Source organism: Prionailurus bengalensis, chromosome C2 (assembly GCF_016509475.1).
Source record: "Prionailurus bengalensis isolate Pbe53 chromosome C2, Fcat_Pben_1.1_paternal_pri, whole genome shotgun sequence".
NCBI classification, from domain to species: domain Eukaryota; kingdom Metazoa; phylum Chordata; class Mammalia; order Carnivora; family Felidae; genus Prionailurus; species Prionailurus bengalensis.
The window spans coordinates 26,378,774-26,393,653 of record NC_057350.1 but is presented as its reverse complement, the minus strand read 5'-3'; the positions used below and the strand labels follow the sequence as shown (position 1 = coordinate 26,393,653).

At 38.9% G+C, this 14,880-nt stretch overlaps 1 protein-coding gene across 3 annotated transcripts in view; it reads left to right on the top strand.

The window, feature by feature from the left end:
- CXADR (CXADR Ig-like cell adhesion molecule) overlaps positions 1-14,880 on the top strand; it is a 56,871-nt gene that overhangs the window by 14,988 nt on the left and 27,003 nt on the right. For all 3 annotated transcript variants that reach the window (XM_043593827.1, XM_043593829.1, XM_043593828.1), the window contains 2 exons: positions 9,076-9,242; positions 13,314-13,518. In XM_043593827.1, the coding sequence (XP_043449762.1) occupies positions 9,076-9,242; positions 13,314-13,518 (372 nt within the window). The remainder of the gene's footprint in view (positions 1-9,075; positions 9,243-13,313; positions 13,519-14,880) is intronic.

The window sequence follows — 14,880 nt, the reverse complement described above, 5'->3', positions numbered from 1 at the left end:
CTCCTTGGGAGTGGGGAGCTGAAAATTTATATTTAAAAAACTGCATAGAAAAGCATGTAAGTATACTCAGTGTCATTTTTCATTCTTAATTAACTTATCTGACTGTCAGTATTATTTTCTTAGCTCTAAGTACATATTAACATACTGTACTGGGTAGCCCATATAGGAATTAAACAATTAAAACCGGTAGACAGCCAAGAGCATAATTTCTACCTTCCTGTAAGTGTTTTCTTCTCTCCTCCGGCAATATTGAAAGGCCTAGTTGGAGCAGTTAACTGATATTAACATATTTTAAATGTCTTTTTTTTTCTTCCCCTAGACACACTCACTATGTAGGTGACTTTTAAAAATTGCTAATTCTGAGGTGCCTGGGTGGTTCAGTAAGTTAAGCATCTGACTCTTGATTTCAGCTCAGGTCATGATCTCACGGTTCAGTTTGTGAGTTCAAGCCCCATGTTGGGCTATGCACTGACAACAGCACAGAGCCTGCTTGAGATTCTCTCTCTTCCTCTCTCTGCCCCTCTGCTGCTCATACGTTTTCTCTCTCTCTCTCTCCCTCTCCCCCTCCCTCCCTCTCATGCTCTCAAAATAAGTAAGTAAACTTAAAAAAAAATTTGCTAATCCCCAATCAACTTCCTTGTGAGAAGGAAAGTTGCCATAGGTTGAAGGTAGGATCAAGGAAATGATTTAAGAGTACAGCAGTTGCGTTAAAAAAAAACCATTTTATTTATTTATTTAAAAAATTTTTTCAGTAAACTAGTACCCCCAATATGAGGCTGAAACTCATGAGCCTGAGATCAAGAGTCACATGCTCTGCTGATTGAGCCAGCCAGGTGTTCTAGGAGTTGCATTTTTGCACAGTTTGGAATATCCCAGTGAGTTGGTTGCTAACACAGGCATCTGTAGTATTTGTCATCAGACACACACAACAGAATTATACTTGTCCTGATCAACATGTCCCTTAAACATACCAGTTCCTGATTTACCCAGTTTATTTCTTAACGTTAAAATAGTAACCCTTGGGGCACCTGGGTGACTCAGTCGGTTAAGCATCTCTTGATTTTGGCTCAGGTCATGATCTCACGGTTTGTGGGTTTGGACCCCATATCCAAATCCACGCTTGTCAGAATCTATTTCTTGGGATTCGTTTTCCCTCCTTCACTTTCTGCATGCACCCTCCCTCCCCCCTGCTTGCGTGTAGACACATATGAATGCGTGTGCTCTCTCTCAAAAATAAATAAATACATTTAAAAAAAATAGTAACCGTTATGACATTTTTTGACATTTCTCATAAAAGTCAATATCAGGTGAATTACTTACGACAATTGATGTTAAGGTCATCATAATGTACCTGTTCCCACGAACTCAAAGAAATCTGCAAGACTTTTGGAATGTAAATTTAAATTCTCGCCCCCACCCCTAGTTTTCCCCCTTTTTTGTTAAGATTTTTGGAATGACTCTAGATATTTTGAAAGGCCATGCATCAGTATTTAGTGTTTTTTCTTTTTGCTTCATGTTGTTCTAAAGATGGTTGAAAAATAAGACTCTTCTTTAGCTGCAGTTGTGATTTTAGAATATTTACAAATAAAAGTTTTTCTCAATGTCTGATTTCTCTCCTGTTAACATATACTATATGTAAAGTTGCATATGTGTTAATTTCTTATCAGGTTTACTAACATTTCTTGTAATGTTACTATTAAAGAAAGCATCAGGGGGCACCTGGGTGGCTCAGTCGGTAAAGTATCTGACTTCGGCTCAGGTCATGATCTCATGGTTCATGAGTTCAAGCCCCACATCAGGCTCTGTGCTGACGGGTCAGAGCCTGGAGCTTGCTTCCAATTCTGTGTCTTCCTCTCTCTCTGCCCCTCCCCTCCTTATTGCTCTCTCTCTGTCTCTCAAAAATAAATAAACATTGAAAAAAAATTAAAAAAAAAATCAGCCTTTGCTCCCATCAGAACATGACCAGGTTTGTTCAGCTTTTTCGCAGCTGTATCTTCTGTGTAGGGGTCATTCTGTTCCTTTGCTTTCCTGGATACATGGTTTCCCATGCCCCCCTTCCCATGCTTTTCCCATAAGGACTGATGGTCTTGTCTCCCATTAGTCACCTTTCCTCTTTCAAGCAGCTCCTTCACCTTCCCTCTGATCTGACCTTCGCTCTCTGCTTGAAGTTCAGCAGTTTTGCCCAATGCCAAGTGTGGGGGGTTATTTTTTATTATTAATTTTTTAATTTTTTTATAGTTTATGTATTTTGAGAGAGAACGAGAGAGAGAACGTGCAAACAAGATCTGAGGACTGAGATCACGACCTGAGCTGAAATCAAGAGTCAGATCTTAACCAACTGAGTGACCCAGGTGCCCCAAGTCTGGGGGTTTATTAAATTAGTCTTGGGACATACCCTCCAGAGATGAAGCCCTGAGACACTGTCAACTGAGTGAAAATACATGTTTAAGGATGGGGCCGTATAAACAGTGTCAACAATAGAGGAACACATTGTGTAATGTAGAGGAGGGGGCAGTTCCCACTGTGAGGAACAGAGAGGAGGGAACAAGTAAGAGGTACTTTGATAAGTGGCTAGAGATGCTCTGAGTGGGAGAAGGTGGAGCAGGGAGAAAGTGGGCAGCATGTACAAACACAGTGCTCCACAAATATGGACTTTCTTATCTTTCTGTCCTCAGTGCTTCCACTGATTTCTTTGATTTCCTATGTATGATTAGCCCCAGACACTTTGACAGTTATGGTTCCATCTTTAATAGAGGAAGGTCTTAACTGATTTCCACCTTTTAGTCATATTACAACTTAAGTTTTCTCCACTATTTTGAAATAGACCATCTTTTATTTCTGGTAGATCCATTCTGTTTTCCTTCTGGTGTGAAGGTGCTTGTGTTTGTGGGTCGTGTTGTATTTTTTCTTTTCTTCTTTCTTGCTTTGGTCTTTAAAATCAAATGTAGGGTGCCTGGGTGGCTCAGTCGGTTAAGCAAACCGACTCTTGGTTTCCACTCAGGTTGTAATTTCATGGTTTGTGAATTCGAGCCCTGTGTTGGGCTCTGCAGCTGGCACTGTGGAGCCTGCTCGGGATTCTCCCCACGCTCCCCCTTCTGCCCCTCCCCTGCTCATGCTATCTCTGTCTCTCTCAAAATAAATAAATAAACTTAAAAAAATAATAAACTGTGAAATGTTCACTGGGGGTACAGGGTAGGAAGCACACAGTAAAGCAACTTCAGTAAAGCAGGAAAAGTGCTTATGATGGAGGACTTAACAGTTGCCCAAGATGTACATAGAGGACATCTAATTCAATCCATGTTTGGGCACAAGGAATGCTTCCTAGAAGTGCCTGGACTCAGACATGATCTTTAAAATCCCGGTGCTTATGCCATCACTGGTCAGACTTCACGTTTAATATCTTGTTGATATACATAAAGATATGAAAAATATGTTTGAAGCTGTTCTCTTTGTTTCCCAAGTGATAGAAAAACAGAAAGCCTTACTTCATTCAGCAAATTTGTTAAAAGCTAGCTTGTGGTTTTCTTACCTAATACAGTTAAATTTGTGTCTTTTCTTTAATAGCTTTTATGTTCTCCATTTTTAAGACTTTATCCACTCAACATTATTGAAAATCCCTATGTTTACTTCTTTCTCTCTTTTTAAAAAAATCAACCATAAGGTTTCAGTGAGCGCTTTTCATTTGCCTATGATTTTAAGATTGTGATAAGGAAAAGATCGCTGAAGACCATCCAGGTTAATGTGTAGCTTAAATTTGAAGAAGTCAGTTAAAGAAATGAAAGCAGAAGGGAAGCAAAAATGAGATAAAAACAGGGAGACAAACCATAAAAGACTCTTAAATACAGAGAACAGACTGAGAGTTCCTGGAGGGGTGTTGGGTGGGGGGGATGAGCTAAATGGGCAAGAGGCATAAAGGAGGGCACTTGTTGGGAGGAGCACTGGGTGCTATGTAAGTGTTCTATTCCTGTAATCATTATTACACTGTATGTTAACTAACTTGGATTTAAATTAAAAAAAAAAAGAAATCAGGGGCGCCTGGGTGGCGCAGTCGGTTAAGCTTCCGACTTCAGCCAGGTCACGATCTTGCGGTCTGTGGGTTCGAGCCCCGCGTTGGGCTCTGGGCTGATGGCTCAGAGCCTGGAGCCTGTTTCCAATTCTGTGTCTCCCTCTCTCTCTGCCCTTCCCCCGTTCATGCTCTGTCTCTCTCTGTCCCAAAAATAGATAAACGTTGAAAAAAAAATTAAAAAAAAAAAAAGAAAAGAAATCAAAGTAGGTCATCAGTTCAAAATGTTGCCTTCCAGCTAGAGGAATGGAGTCTTCCATTATCTCCAGTTCTACTCCATTCTTAGGGTAGCAACAATTCTAATGTTTGGTAGGAGATGACCACATCAAGGCTAGAAAAATACTTGGGTGAGCTGGTGTCATTTTGATGCTGCAGTAGAAGGCAGACCGGGCAGAAGAGAAGCTCTGAAGATTCAAATGATTTGAAGTCTGGAGGTTAAAAAAAAAAGCAAGCAGAAAACCAGGAGATGTTATTTTAGTCACTGCCAAAAATGGGTTGTGATTCAGTTTGTTTACTTATATAATCCAGTGCTGAGCACTTACTCACTGGATTCAGCGAATACTTGTGGTTGATAATGTTCTTCTATGCATTTAATCACACTGAATATAAGTTTGAATAACATCATAAGATTTGTTATTTGATTTAGTTTGTTTGAACCTGCAAGTAGTTCGTAAGTTAAATTATCACTCAATTTGCTGCATAAATAGAATTGGGCAGCACATATTAGGAAAGAATCCCTGGAGACACGGCATGGGACCAAGTGTCTGCCTTTTGTCTTGTATTAATTTGTGACTGTTGCATACTTCAACACTTGAAAAACTATGCCTCTGTGCAAAGAGGACCCTTCAATGTTGCTAGGAAACCCAATAACTGTTTTGTACAATCTTGAGATTTTAATTCATTTCTAGTGCAACACATTGAAGAGCAGTTGAATGCTTTAAGCATTTTTTTTTGGAAAATACTGAAAGCCATTTAAAGAGCTGTTTAAAAAAGTTTTTTAGCAGCATACACATTAAGAGAATGTCAGTGTAAAACAGAAATGGGCAATCACCCTTCTTAAAATCTCAGTTTTGAAACAATAACTGCTGTTAAGAGTTTGGTATATATCTTTCCAGATCATTTTAATACATATGTAACTGTTTCCTGAGGTAGTCTTTTAAGATAAAAATAATTTTTATGTGTCAAACAAGAGAATGAAAGATACTGTCATGAAAAACTAAGTTGCATTTTATTCTAATGACTGTGCAATAGAAGTACAGAGTATGGTTAGGAGGACTTGAACATTATACACATTTAGATGTTTGATGTCATTGAACTTTGTTACTTTTTTTTTTTTAAGTTTACTTTTGAGAGAGCGCTTGAGTGAGTGTGGGAGGGACAGAGAGAGGGAGAGAGTAACTCTTTTTTTTTATTTTTATAAAATAAAAACTCTAAAAGCACTGAATAACCTGAAAGTTTAATAATTAATAGCAAAACTTCACTCTCTTATATATTGTTCCTTCCATATTTTTGGGCTATGTCTTGATTCATTTTGGAATGGAATTTTCATTCTGGAGTACACTTAGCTTGTTCTTATCTTAATACATAAAGTATTAATATCCAGACAAATTAAGTGCAGGTAACAAATTATAGTAGCTATGGAAAGAAGATCTTCAAGTAACAGGAACAATTTATGGGGGATTTAGTACTCTTTTTCAACCTTTATAAAAGTGGCCAAATTTATAATCCGTTCTTTTTCTACTAGCGTGCAAGGAACTACAACAGAAGATAGGGGTATCCACAATTTCTTTTAACTGTTTTGGAGCCTAATGATTTAAATTGGGACGTGAGTTTTTAGAATTCACTTAATACAACGTATTATGGGAAGAAGATAAGCTCATCAACATCTAGAGCATATGACAAAAACCGTGGAGGCTATCTAAATCAACTTTGCAAGAAAGTTTATAAAGGAAAAAAACCCTTGCATAGTATGTGCTAAGTGCCAATTGGATAATAAAGAGAGCAGAAAGTAAAGTACTGTGAATATGCATATAAAGACAGAAAGAAAAAATCAGTGTAGATTGAAGGTAGGAGAATGAATGTCTTAGTGAATGAGGTAGGAATGGAACTGAGTTTATTAGAAAAGGTAAACTGTGTATATTCAGAGGACTGAATATTAATTCAAGAGAAGCACTTGAGATTATACATGCAAAAATCAAATAATTTTAAATAGAATGTGGGCACGAAATGGAGATTGAAATAGTAATGGGTCTTTTTTAGGATATTGAATAAAATAGTCCATTTGGGTTGAATCAGTGAGTTGGATGGTATATCATCAGTGTTTGCTGTGTAACAAACCAACCCAAACTCTAAAGGCTTAAAACAAAAACTGTGCGAGTTCACGATCCTGGGGGTCGTCATTTTAGGCTGTGCTGAGATAGGGAGTTCTAGGCTCACTCATAGGGCTGCAGACGACTGGTCTAGGTTGGGGCTGGGTTTTCTGGGTGTCTGCATGTTGAGTGGTTGCAGCTGTTGGTTGAAACCTCAGTTCTCTCCTGTGTGGTTTGGTCACTTAGTGGCAGGGGTCTGAGGGCAAGAGTGGGAGCAACAGGATCTTTTGAGACTTTGCCTTGGGACTCACACAGCAGCACTCTTTTGGTCAGAGTTAGGCCAGCCTCTGATTTAAGGGAGGGTAGAGTACATGTCCAGTTTTAATATGCTTTTTTAGGAGTGCACTTAAATGTGATTAAAAGCTTAGGATGATGCTCGAGTATAAATGGCTTGTGTGTTATCTTGCTTTTCTTTCATTCTCAATCTATTAGCTTTAACTTTATTAGCATTTTATTATAAGTGACAGATATGCATTAACCTTCTTTGAGGGATAATGGAAAGGATTTTGGGATGGCTAATAATTTAATTCTATACTTTGGCTTGGTCTGTTGGAATTTATTATTTGAAAAACAACATCAAAATCATCATTATGGAGAATTAGGACTCACATTTACTTACTTTTTTTTTTTTTTAAGTAGGCTCCATGCCCAGCATGGAGCCCAGTGCTGGGCTTGAACTCATGACCCTGAGATCAAGACCTGAGCTGAGATCAAGAGTTGGATGCTTAACTGACTGAACTACCCAGCCACCCCTATTCTTAATTTTGCTCTAAAATGTTAATATGTTGGTCACAGCAGGGGAAAGAAAGGAGAGAGAGGCAGGTCTCATGTACCATAATCTTAGTGCTTAGGACCTCTTCCAGATCATCACTGAGCCCTGAAAGTTAGTGTTAGGTTATGGAGAGGACCAAATGTTATGACCATTTGAAACTCTGGTTCTGTATACGTTGATACTTGAAGTTTATATGCAAGAAAATGTTGGGTTATCAAAAGGAAAACAGATGTGACAAACTAGTGCTGTGCAAACTTTTATAGTGTAAGTAGTTTAAAAAAATAAGTTCTGTGTGATAGTTTATTTACATACTAAATTTGCATTTCATATCATATTGTTGGCTTTTTCAGACTTTGATCTTCTAAGACCTACCTAGTGAACAAACCTATTTTTATATGTGAGTTGATATGAACAAAATTGCTTTCCTCTTGACAAACAAAATGTGAATTTATTAAACTCAGCGTTTTTTTTTCTCTGACATTTATCAAGAAACTACCATTTTGCTTGTAGTTTACTTTTAACTTTTTTTTTTTTTTGCATGTAAGTGGTACCAGTTTTGCAGCAAAGAGGAGACTTTTTGTTCTGTTCTTACAAAGATACAGTGGGTTTAGGGGGTGCCTGGGTGGCTCAGTCGGTTAAGTGTCTGTCTTCAGCTCAGGTCATGATCTCAAGTTTCCTGAGTTCGAGCTCTGCATCAGGCTCCCACAGAACCTGCTTCAGATCCTCTGTCCCCATCTCTCTCTGCCTCTCCCCTGCTTCTGCACCTCTCTCTCTCAAAAATAAATAAACATTAAAAAAAAAAATCAGTGGGTTTAAGCCATTTCTTTTTAACAAACTCAGAAGAGTTTTGGAATTTTTGTTTGGGGTTTAGGACATCTTATTTTGGTTTTTACATACTTTTCAAATATTGCCATTAATGGTTATTAATTCTCTGTGACCTAAGTGGAAGTTTCATAGAATACAAATTCCAGAATAAGTTATGGAATTTTAAGATGTCTTTTTAACAATAAGTATGACAGACATTTTTCAGAAGAGAAATAGGAAGAGAGAAACAGTAAGAAAAGTCTTCCAGATAATATTAAGGCCAAATATTTGGTAAATTAAAAAATACATAATTTTTTTTAAGTTTATTTATTTTGAGAGACAGAGAGTGGGGGAAGGGCAGAGAGAGAGAGGGAGAGAATCCCAGGCAGACTGTCAGTATGGAGCCCAACATGGGCCTTGATCTCACAAACCGTGAGATCATGACCTGAGCTGAAACCAAGAGTCGGATGCTTAACCAACTGAGCCAAATAAATAAATACTTATTTATTTTGTGTAAGCTCTGTGCCCATTGTGGGGCTTGAACTCATAACCAGAGATTAAGAGCGCATGTTCTACTGACTGAGCCAGCCAGGCACCCCTAATTTAATAAAAATTTAGAATTGAAGAAGCCTTGGTGGAAAACATGTCAGAATTCATCAGCATGTGCCCCAGCAGCAAGAGTTCCCAGTGTGTCTGTGGCACTGTGACAAGTTTGAATTAATGTAGTCTGAGCTGGTATGATATCATTGACCTTTTAGAGACTGTAGTTAAGTTTACTTTTAAAACATCTACTTGGATATAGAATACCCTCTACCAATAGAAACTCGTATTGCACATAATGTTGGGAGATTCACAGTGCCCTTAAAGGAAATTCTATCAAACGAGATGTTATTAATATTGGCATTCCATTTCTACAAGGCACAAGCTAAAAACCGGGGACCACTGTGTTTGGACCTCCTCACTCTGGTCCCAAATCACAGCCTGTTCTCTTGAACAGCTGGGGTATGCTGAGCATGCTACCAGCCTAACAGCAGATGCTTAGTCCATGTGCATGTTTCTTTCTCCAGATTTCACCAGAAGTTTAAGTATCACTACTCCTGATCAGATGATTGAAAAGGCCAAAGGGGAAACTGCTTATTTGCCCTGCAAATTTACCCTTAGTCCAGAAGACCAGGGACCACTGGACATCGAGTGGCTGTTATCACCGGCTGATAATCAGAAGGTGGATCAAGTGGTAAGTTTGCTAAGTGCTTGCTCACCCACCAGAAGTCTAGAACTTGTCTTAAGTGTCCATCACTATGCCGATCACATGGACGGGGGTGGGGATAGGGGGAGCTATGAGGAAAGCCCAGACTTCTCTCTCTTGTGATATGGGGGAGGAAAGCAGTCACTCTGGCAGAAAGTGAGGACATGTGTAATGGAGTGAAATGGATAACAAGCGGCCTAAGCTTTCTTAGAGAAAGCTTTAAGGAAGAAGAGGAACTTAGGAATGTTCTGAAATCTGGAGTTCGAAGTGTGAGCCACAGCATGGTGGGAGGAGGAGCGTATGGAGCAGGCATGATGCATGGCAGGAATATGCATAATGTGCCAGGGGACCACGAGGAAACTAGACTTTGTGAAGAATTGGATGGAATTCAGTTTTTTGTTTTTGTTCTTTTTAGAATTCAGTGTTGTTATTGTTGTTTTAATGTTTATTTTTTTGAGAGAGAGAGACAGAGCACAAGCAGGGGAGGGGCAGAGAGAGGGAGGCACATAATATGAAGCAGGCTCCGGGCTCTGAGCTATCAGCACAGAGCCCGACGTGCAGCTTGAACTCACAGACTGTGAGATCATGACCTGAGCCAAAGGCAGACCCTCAACTGACTGAGCCGCCAGGCACCCCTGGAATTCAGTTTTTAACACAAGGATTCTCTTACCTGTGTCACCGTGTGTAACAATGTAATGTAGGTACATATTATGACAGAGTCTGTTTTCTGTATTCTTCAAGTTAAATATCCTGTGTAATGAATTTCTTAGAAAGCAAAGCCTTCATACCAGAACAATTTATAAAATATCTAATTTTACATTAAAAAAAATTAAATAGCAAAATATTGTTATAGAAGTTTTTCTTTAAAAAAAATTTTTTTAAAGTTTATTTTTGAGAGGGAGAAAGAGGAGACAAAGTGCAAGCGGGGGAGGGGCAGAGAGAGAGGGAGACACAGAATCTGAAGCAGGCACCAGGCTCTGAGCAGTCAGCACAGAGCCTGACGTGGGGCTCCAACTCATGGACTGCAAGATCCTGAGCTGAAGTCAGATACTTAATTAACTGAGCCACCCAGGCTCCCCTATAGAAGTTTTTTCTGATTATAAAGTATTAAGAGCCTAATGTAGAAAACCTAGAAATCCAGAAGTGGCACAAAGGAGGGAAATTGCCCAATAATCTAATTTCCAAATACATATATCACACTTTGCCTTTTAATGGTACCAAAATATTTCACCTAACTTAGGATGTTGCCTATTAGCCTTGTCTGACACATTTAATTTTATTTATTCTCTTAATTTTGTTTAAAGATTTTATTATTTTTTAAAAGTAATCTCTACCCCCAGCATGGGATTTAAACTCACAACCCCAAGATCAAGAGTTGTACACTCTACTGGGCAAGCCAGCCAGGCTCCCACTGACACATTTAATTCTTAAAAATAACATTTTAATAGACCAGGGAGAGAAAAATAAATGTAAATATTTAGAGGAATATAGTAACATACATTTGGAAGAGAAAATTTATTTTTATTTATGGTCCATCTAAAAGAAGGGGTTATTAAGCCATTTAACGACTGTATCAGTGCAGTGAAATACTTACTGTTTTTGGCAATTTCATGCAGGTTTCCCATGATGTATTTCTGAAGGAAAAAAATGAACGTCTTTCCCAGGTTGTGAATGACTAGGGCCACCCCCTCCAAGCACATACTTCTGCCCTGATTCTGCTACCGCAACTTCCTTCTATCTCCCTAAGCAAAATAGAGCCTAACTCCTTTTGTCTGCTCAGCCCAGAAATCCTGCACCTCCCTGTCTTGCTCTGCTGTCCCTTGTCTCTCCTTCCATGTCAGTGCCAGCACCCCGAACACAGGCTTCTTTCTACCTGAGGTTCTGTGTACTCCTCACACCCTAGCCAGTGCAGAGGCCATCTCCCCTTAGAGCCCATGACCTGCTCCCCCAGTTCACATGAATGAATGGAAAGCACAGGTCTTCAGTGCTTCTGGCTTAGGAATCAGGTGTTAAGCTGTGTGACAGGGTACATCTAGAGACCAGGAAGCACAGTATTTTGTTGAAAGGAGGACCCAAAGTCTTCTGTGCTGAGTGGGAGGCACAGCTTTGTCACCTACAGACTTTTGAGACAACTATGAGACTAGAGACTGGGTTTAAGTGTCCATTTCTGGGTTTAGAAACCTGGCCTCTAACCTAAAACACAGTAAAATCAAACCAAAAGATAGGTAAAAGGGACAGGAAAAGATTGATGCAAAAGAGGATGCTGATAGAGAATTTCAGTTACATTATATGTTAGCTGAGCCATTATTTACTTCAGTTAAATTAGTAGTCACTATGGTGGGGGACTGGACTGGAGAAGTTACCATCCTTGTTTCTTGTATGATTTTAGTCTGCAAACAGTTACCATGTCCTGTGCACTTACTGTGTGCTGGGCAGTGTTGTATATACTTCAATTACATATACTTATTTAAGCCTTAAAACAACACCCTAAATGAGAATCATTATACATGTGAAGAAGAGGAAATGGATGTCCAGAAATTTGAAGGAACATGCCCAGGGGCACACAGCTAGCAACAGAGCTGTTGGGGTTTGAACTCAGGTCTCTCTCACTCCCCTGTTGCGCTTTATTCTCCTTTGCACTATCCTGTACTGCCTCCCACATTTCATAAGCCTCTGTCCTCATGTGTGAAATAGGAACAAATACACATACCTCTCAGGATTGTGATAAGAAATCACTGAAATACTATATGCATAAGGATTTTGTAAGCTTAAAATGACACAAAAAAGTTAATAAAGTCAGTACCAAGTCAAATGGATCTGATTTGCATCTTAGCCGTGTGACTTTGCAAAAATTGATCTCTAAGAGCCACTGCTTTCCTCAGCTTCAAGGTTAAATGTGGACAGTGGCACCACCCTGGCAGAGTTGTGAAGAGGAATCAAAATTGCCTGGCAAATGTTAGTTTTTCATTTCATAACTACCACTTGTAATATTGTTTTCATGGGAAAATACTAAGAGTTTACAAAATAACTAATGGTGAGGACACCTTGTCAGATGCTCCTTAAAGGCCTATTAAGGTGCGTTTGTAACAAAATATGAGGGATTGAGTGGAGTAGATTGAATAAGGGAGTCAGTTAAATGCAGAGGAAGATAGGACAGCCTCATGAGTTCACAGTGTTGCTATTGACAAGTCAGTGTGAAAAGTAGATGCAGCAAAGACAGTGATGGTTTGTGTTTATAGAGTAAGTCAGCTGTGGACCTTTCAGTTGTTGCTTTTACTTACTTAACAAACTGATACTGAGTGCTTCCTAGATGCAGACATTTAATATATAAGTTAAAACATCTAGTGGGTAAGGTAGTGGGCTTAGCATGGCTGTTGCACAGGGGAGGTGATAATACAGAAAAGAATCCAAATCCCTGCCATCAAGAAATTCCTACAGATGACACTATTTCTGATTATACTGCCCATAGTTAACATCTCAGATAAAAGTTACCTGCTGGATATGGACTATAGTCATGTTCTCTGATTATTTGAGTTTGATGCCAAAGTGTGTGACCGTATTCAAGGATCAGTTGCTTTCTGTTTTCTTTTCTTTTTTAAGGTTTTTAAAAATTTTTTAACGTAAATTTATTTTTGAGAGACAGAGTGTGAGCTGGAGAGATAGGGAGAGAGAGGGAGACACTGAATTTGAAGCAGGTTCCAGGCTCTGAGCTGTCAGCACAGAGCCCAACGTGGGGCTCGAACTCAGATGGTGAGATCATGACCTGAGTCAAAGTTGGACGTTTAACTGTTCTAAGTGATCTCTACACCCACCATGGGGCTCGAACTTCCAACCCGGAGATCAAAAGTCACATGCTCCACTGACTGAGCCAGCCAGGCACCCCATGATCTGTTTTTTAAATCTGTGATTTGAGTAATTGTAGGTTTCCTGATAATACTGTGTTTTTATTTTTATTTTTTTTTGATCTACAGAAAGTACCGTGGCATATCCAGAACTCCTGTAATGAGACAGAGGGTTGGTTTGCTTGTTTATTTTTCCTCCTGTCTTATTTTCTTTCAGATTATTTTATATTCTGGAGACAAAATTTATGATGACTACTATCAAGATCTGAAAGGACGAGTGCATTTTACAAGTAATGATCTCAAATCTGGCGATGCATCAATAAATGTAACAAATTTACAGTTGTCAGATATTGGCACATATCAGTGCAAAGTGAAAAAAGCTCCTGGTGTTGGAAATAAGAAGATTCAGCTGACAGTTCTTGGTAAGTTATTTGTTTTAAATGGTACTTGTTAAGAGGGTAGTACAACATGGTTCTGTAGGAGCATTTGAAGGAATTCGAATGTCCTCAGATAACATAGAACATAAAGCTAACATACTTTTTTGGATTAAAAAAAATAAGAGTGACTAGCTTCTTTGTGAAATTCATAAAAGAGTTTAAAGGTAAATGAAGGAGTTTCGTGAAATGAAAAAAGAACCCTAAGCCAGGCATTAGGAGATGAGGGATTTTTTTTGTTGTTTTTTTGTTTTGTTTTGTTTTTTTGTATTCTCAGATTTGCCTTGAGACTGAAATGGAATCTCTTCATTTCCTGGGCCTCAGCCTACCTTTTTGAAACAAAAGGGTTTAATTATCCTTAAATCTCTATCTTTTTCCATTCAGTTCAGAAGTGGTTGTTATGGACACTTTAAGCTTTTTTCAAACTACATAACTCAATAAGTGAGATTTCTACGATGAATGGTTGGAGTATTTAGAACAGAGAAGTGAAATATAGTAGAAGGTTGGGATAAGGTCCTTACACATCAGATAATCACTTAACCTCCCTGAGGATCACTGATTTTCATCCTTAAAGTAAAGGGATTAGACAGGTGATCACTAGGATGTCTTGTTGTCTCCATGACAGTTAAGGAGATAAGTAAACTTTCAGAGACTGCAATGTTTATTCTTCTCCAGATTCTGTGGTTGTGCACAAATACCCCTAATTCCTTCCAGTCGAGAAACTGAAAGGTTATTGTTCGTAAATACACTTCTAAAATACCGCAGTAGACTTTACACAAAAGTATAACTGCTACTACATAGAAAACCACAACTGTCTAGGTCTGTTTTATGACAGGAAATTCCCTTTCTTTGTGACCTAAGGTCTCCTGGTTTGGGTTACATTTGGAGACCCACTTTGTGTCGGAATTTTGGATTGCTAGAACTGCCTAGCACACCCCTAGAAATAACTGATCAAGCCAGTTCTCTCCCACATCCTCATTCCTTTTGTTTTAGAGAACTGATCAATGTGGGGAGGATGGAAAATTGATGTATTGGATTCCAGACTCATTTAGAACATCCCTCTTTTCTAAAGAATGAGTATCAGAGCAAGTAGAGACTAGGAACAAGAATGTGGGTTTTTGTGCACTCCAGTGGCAAATTCAGGGGTGTTTTGGTTGGTATGGCAGTCTTCCACTTGAGTAGCACACCAAGGCCCTGGTAAAAGGCACTTCATCCTAAATGGCACTAGTTCAAAATGTTTCCTATGGTAATGTTGGAAATTCTAGCTTTCTGTGTCTACATTTAATAAACATGGAGTTACCTTTCTTTTTCATAAATGTGAAAGCGGGTAAAAGTTTAATAATTTGTCTG